Genomic DNA, 6,048 nt, shown 5'->3' with positions numbered 1-6,048 from the left:
CACAGCAGCACGCTGGCAAATGTGCCATCATCCTGTGTGCAGTGCAGAGCTGTGGAGAATCATAATACACACCCTAACTGGCATAAATCCATACATTTGAAACTTGACAGAATTGATAGTGTGTGACATCCATAAGACATGCTGAATTTTGACTTTGGACGATGTTACAGTGCACAGTGGATTCATACAAAACATGTCCAATAAATCCAGATTTCCCTTGCAGTCCATTTATGTACATTATGCAACATTCAGAAAATCAATCTCAAGTCTCTCTCGCATGAATGGCAGCAACTGGAAGTGTGTAATTTATTTCTGGCATGGCTATTTTCTCACTGACTCTGTGATTTATGAGAGTTAAATGTGCAAAAAAATAAAATGTGTTCTCGAATGGGAGTATCTCCAATCTCTTGGTGTATGTGGGTCATTACAACCATTTCGCTTCCCACAGAGATCAGACACAGACACACACACACACACACACACACACACACACACACACACACAACACACACCACACACACACACACAAGCACACACCTGCTGTACTGTTGATGTTTTGCATCACCCCAATGTTAGGATTGAAAGGTGGTGGGCGAAGTGGCATCTGCTTTTCTCTCTGAATGAGTGATGTATGGACCTTGTGCAGATCAGGCTCCTGTCAGCTGCTTTCAGAGCTGTTGCTCACAGGATCTATACCTGTCTAGACCAATACCAGCGTGAAGGTCAGGACTGGGAGGGCATTACTACAATTATGATAAAGGACAATGATAAAAAAATAAATAAAAAAAAAGGCAATAAATGTTTTCAGTTAGTTGTTTGAAAGGTTGCTGCCATCTACTGGTCCAGAGACTGAACTGAATTTATACAGAGAGACACTTGCTGTGTCCCAAATTTGAGATAACATGCTAATTCAAAGCCTGTTTTAATGGTGTGTGTATGTTTGAGTGTGTTCACACTGGAAAAGTGACAAAAATGTATGGCACAAAACAGACTACTAAAAAAACACGCTCAGCGGAAATGGAGGAAGTGCGCACAGTTGCAAAAACATGAAAAGTGAATGGAGGTGAAAAGGTTTAAGGAACACCTCAGAAGAGATTAAAGATTAAATAAAAACTATGAAACATGTATTATTATCACGAAGGACAAAGAGACACATAAAAATGTCAAAGTGAAGAAGCTGAAACCAGAGAACTTTTTGATTTTTGCTTGACTCAAATAATCAACTAATTATCAAAGTAGTTGATGATTCAGCAGACTGACTCACATTTGCAGCTTTAATACACAGTACACACAATGCTCCATACTTTTGTTTTAGGAAAATTGAGTGATATACACTCAAAAAATGTCGGTTAACATCATTTTCCTACAATCCAATGCACAAAGGAAATGCGGCTGCTTAAATCTAATTTGGATTTGTGAGCACCAGAGAGAATACAAAGCAGCTATTAAAGCTCTTAAAAAAAACATTTCACGGTCTGTTCACTGTTGTTTAGTTTAATTGGCAGTGACATGCTGTTTTAATCATGCTTTGGCACATGGATTATAAATGATTAATGTTTTTTTTCTTTTACATTTATATGAATGTTTCGGGATCCCTCGGCTGCAGCACTGAGACACTGAAGATTGCAAATACTCATTTGCGTGAATTGTGTAAAGTTAGCTGCATCAGATAAAGTGATAATATTTCATCGTTTCAGTTATCATATTTGTTAAAGCTGCACTAACCAATATTTTTATTTCAACAGTGGATCAAATGCCTGTGTTATGTGAAATGGATTTCATTTTAACTGACTGAACTATCACCTAGCAGTCCAGCCCCTCTATTTTTAGAGCTCTCGTTTCAGTTTGCTACAATTACCGTCAACAGTTTTCAGCTGCAACGGGCAGATGTTTTGAGCATTGAAAGTCTCTATGAAAGACTCTATGCTCCCCGTCCGGCAACAAAGGCAGGCAGCAGCTAGCTGGTGAATAATAATGTAAAAGCTGAAAGGGCAGAGCAGAAATGGGACAAACTGCAGGTTTACAAAAGACACGCAAAGCCATGTTGAAATTTCCTTATAATTTAATCAACACAACAACAGTCGCATTAATCAGTTTGTCATGAATCATGACTCTTGGCACAGAATAGAAAGGATACACAGCATATCTAAAACCTCAAAGAATCAGTAACTAAAAAGGCAAAGAAGTAATGTTTACCTATAAAAACAGTCAGCGTGAGTCTAAATTGTAACTTATTAAGTCAAAATGATTTAAAACTGTAACCGAACGTTGCTCAAGCGTAACACATAAGTCATCTCTCAGTTATATCCTGTAGTTTTGAAGTGCAGAATTCACTGTCTTTCTCGCTCTTCCCACTCACTGTACCCTCCTTTATAATGTCTCACCCTGAGAAAAAGAAGCAAAAAGAGAAGAACTTAGTCTCCTTATAACTGCTGTTTGTTTTTCTACTAAAATGTCATCCAATGGTCAACGAACCAAAGCAGCACCCGAGGACATTGAACTCCAGTACCAGGACCAATTAATAATTAAATACCAACACATGTTCCATTTATATTGATAGACAGCTCTAGCAGGGATAAATGTCCTCTCACTCTAAAAAGCTCGACTTCCGTGAGTCATGTAATAATTATAGTACTACTGGATGGATATGATTATTGAGTGTATGCAGGTGCATCTCTATACAGTTATTTACCTGTTAAACCCCAGATGACGGGCGATGTCCAGGGCTTTGGCGCTCCTGTTACCACTTCTACAGTGAAACACGATGTTGTCGTCATCTTTCCCAGGAGGCGTCACATTAAATTTCTGCTGAAAGTGCTCTGGGGACAGCTTCAGAGACTCCTCCAGGTTGCCCACTGATATTCATGCACATAAACACAAATAATATAAAAGAAAACACCCAAAGAAAAAAACTATTTCGCCATTTTTTTTTTGTTTTTACATATGTTAACACTTACATGGGATGTTGACAGCACTTGAAATGCGCCCAGCCTGGTACTCATCAGGATTTCTCACATCAAACAGCTGAACGTCATGGTTGGACAGCATGGACTTCAGCTGCGAGTAGGTCACCACTGAACCTGAAATGGAAAATATTACAAACAATCTCATAAAGTTCACTTCTTGTCAAACTGGGACCGTTTCACAAAGCTATAAACTCACCATCCATTGATTTAATAGGTATCTGTGTTAATTAAGTGCTGCTCAATGTTACTGTCTTCTGCTGTGAGGATGAACTGGAGCTTTCCCTACTCACACACCATTGTTATGCATTTGAAACAAAAACGTCAGAGTCGACAAAAAACCTGTTTCAAACACATTCTTCACTCTGTTCAGTCTGACATTGCTGGCTGCTGCGGGGGAAGGACATCTCAAAATATAATTATTATAACTATTGATGCATTCTTGTGTACACCATTGGTGAAGGTGCTAATGTAAGAGACTACAGGTGAAACTAAAAGACATTATCGTGAAACTTCACCTGACGATTACATTCATTAAGACGTGTTCTGAAATGCTATGTTTAAATATGTAAATGAGGCATTAACTAATGCTCAGATAGTCTTGCCTTAACCCGCATTATAACATCATTTTCTTCTAATCACACTCTGTATTATTATTAATATAAATCCCCAAAGTAACTTCAGTTATTAAACAAATGCTAAGGCATTAAGTTGTGGTGGATTGGTTCATTTTGGTTCAACATATCTGTCATACACTGAGCATTGTATATATTTAGGATTTACTCTTTATGATCATGTAGGCAGGTAGAGCACTAGGAGCTCTCCTTAATAAAGTTAAAGCTTAAGCTATGTCGGGGTATTGTGTCTGTCCTATTTTAGATTGTGGTTCAGGGCTATGAAGTTAGTATAAGCAAACAAAATGTGACACAATCCAAAATTAAACCTTTTTAATAGGTTTTTAAAATTTGCAGAATCTGGTGACATGGGATAGGAGCCATGTGAAGTGCAGCATCAGGTCTTTCAAACAATTATTCCTAGACAAGCGAGCTGGCCAAAGTATCTGACAAGACAGGTCTCCAATAGAGGTAAACTATCATGTGGTGTTAAATAAAATAGAAGAATACTGTTTGAAAAATGAGCAGCAGAAGAAGAATGCACACTCTGATAAAGGATGTAAATAATCATCCAGAGCACAGAGGTCTGTTTGTGCCAAGTTGAGCTCTGTGATTTCGCCTCTGGCGGTGGAAACTGGACTCCAGAGGAGGACAGAAAATAACTATGTGATCTGTGACAGGTTGAAAATGAAATGCATTTTTGTTCAATTGTTCATCATATCACAACATTAGCTATATGATATGAGCTTTTTTTTTTTTTTTTTTTTTACAAGATGTCTGCAGAATGTCCTGATTTGTTTTCTGATGGTCCTGTTTACAGGTGAAGTGTTTATTTCTTACAGCTGTAGAGAAGGGTAGTGTTTATATTTGTAGTGTCTTTGGTGCATGCTATTTGAAAAGGCCATAAAACAGCAGAAAGTTAATGCACTACAGGCACGGTCTATCTCAAAATTACTTGATTGAATGATCTTCCACCACTGTCTGGCAGAATAATTTATAATATATATAATAATTTTATATAATGATTTTATTACTGTAATTATGACAAATATTTTCTTTTACAATTTGAGCACTTTCTATAATAAAGAATATTGTGACAGCAGATTAAAGAGTCATGTAAGGCAGCAGGAGTATGATTAATGTAAACACTGCTGACTGTACACCAGGAAACAGACTTTACCGTTGTCGGATGCCTCTCCTCTTTGAGGACTTGAGGTTGTAAAAGCCCGAAAAGCTGGACCAAAGGTCGGGTAAGACCTGCGGTTCACTTCCGTAACAACCTGGCACAGACTTCGTGACAGCAGATAAGACAACATGATGAAGATAAGCGGCCCCTGCAGACTGCAGCCCAGAGACCTCATCACACCTCATGTGCGACTATTTACGCACTCCTGCGTTTCTTCTTCAACTTCCTACTTTCGGGTTTACGGCACTTGGCATCCATTTAGTTTCATTACTGCCTCCCTCTGGCTGTCATCACCCACTGTTTACTATTCTGTGTCAGTCTTGTAATTGGTCCAATTGCTATAAAAAAAAAAAAATCCTAAATATCTATTTTCTGTCCTCCCTGGAGCCCCCATACTCTTCACATCTTTGATCCTGGCTCTCTGTAAACCTACTTTCTGTTTCATACTTCCTGCATGAGATAAGGACAGAGATTGCACATGTTTCCCTGTAATAAAAAGTGCACTGTTCAACTTGCTGTGAACTTCAACTTTATTTATTTATATAGCACCTTACATACAGAATTGTAGCCCAAAGTGCTTCAACAGAAATAGACAATATATGAAAAAACTAAAAAAATTAGAAAAACTAAAAATTAGAAGTAAAAAGCATAAAACTGCAACAATGACACAAATAAGAAGACCTATAGGGTACAAAGCATAATTTAAGAACAGTTGCAGTAAAAGTAGATAAGACCTGTACAGTAAATAAGCACCAAAAGTAACAGGGAGTGATCAGGCGTAAAAACTCAGCAGTGAATGGCCAGGCACCTTAGGTAAAAGCCAGGCTAAAGAGGTATGTCTTAAGTTGTTGGCCTCACCAAACTTCTTTATGGAGGTTCAAGGGACAACTAGGAGTCCAGATGCCGAGGATCTGAGGGACCTGCTTGGTACATACTTCTGTAGCATGTCACAAAGGTAGGTCGGTGCCAGGCCATTCAGTGATTTAAAAACCAATAAGAGAATCTTAAAATCAGTTCTAAAACTAATGGGTAACCAGTGCAAGGCTTTTAAAATAGGGGTTATGTGTGCCCTCTGTCTGGTCTTTGTCAGTACTCGGGCTGCAGAGTTCTCTATCAATTGTAATAGTGTTTTTTTTAGGAAGAGCAGACAGAAGGGCATTACAGTAATCAAGTCTTGAAGTGATAAAAGCATGAATTAGTTTTTCTGTGTCAGCCTTGTTGATGAATGACCTGACTTTGGTGATATTTCTAAGGTGATAGAATGATGTGTTGATTATGGTTTTTA

At 38.2% G+C, this 6,048-nt stretch overlaps 1 protein-coding gene across 1 annotated transcript; it reads right to left on the bottom strand.

Moving 5' to 3' along the window:
- Window positions 1–2,044: 2,044 nt before the first annotated feature.
- Window positions 2,045–4,984, bottom strand: si:ch211-161h7.8 (thiosulfate:glutathione sulfurtransferase). The gene is made up of 4 exons (XM_010750151.3): window positions 4,758–4,984; window positions 2,958–3,080; window positions 2,693–2,855; window positions 2,045–2,385 (listed from the first exon to the last, which is right to left on the bottom strand). Exons 1-4 carry the CDS (start codon window positions 4,936–4,938, stop codon window positions 2,331–2,333), a joined length of 522 nt encoding a protein of 173 aa, XP_010748453.2. The 5' UTR covers window positions 4,939–4,984; the 3' UTR covers window positions 2,045–2,330.
- Window positions 4,985–6,048: the final 1,064 nt, after the last annotated feature.

Source organism: Larimichthys crocea, chromosome XXIII, assembly GCF_000972845.2.
Source record: "Larimichthys crocea isolate SSNF chromosome XXIII, L_crocea_2.0, whole genome shotgun sequence".
NCBI lineage: Eukaryota > Metazoa > Chordata > Actinopteri > Sciaenidae > Larimichthys > Larimichthys crocea.
The sequence above is the reverse complement of the archived record's forward strand: the minus strand, read 5'-3'. Positions and strand labels throughout refer to the sequence as shown.

What these genes read in the sequence shown, in the direction of transcription:
- si:ch211-161h7.8 (XM_010750151.3), bottom strand. Translation starts at nt 4,938, where the DNA reads ATGAGGTCTCTGGGCTGCAGTCTGCAGGGGCCGCTTATCTTCATCATG. An exon ending in AAGTGCTGTCAACATCCCAT is followed by an intron (nt 2,856 to 2,957) that starts GTAAGTGTTAAC and finishes CATGAATATCAG; the next exon opens with TGGGCAACCTGGAGGAGTCT. An exon ending in CGTCATCTGGGGTTTAACAG is followed by an intron (nt 2,386 to 2,692) that starts GTAAATAACTGT and finishes TCTTTTTCTCAG; the next exon opens with GGTGAGACATTATAAAGGAG.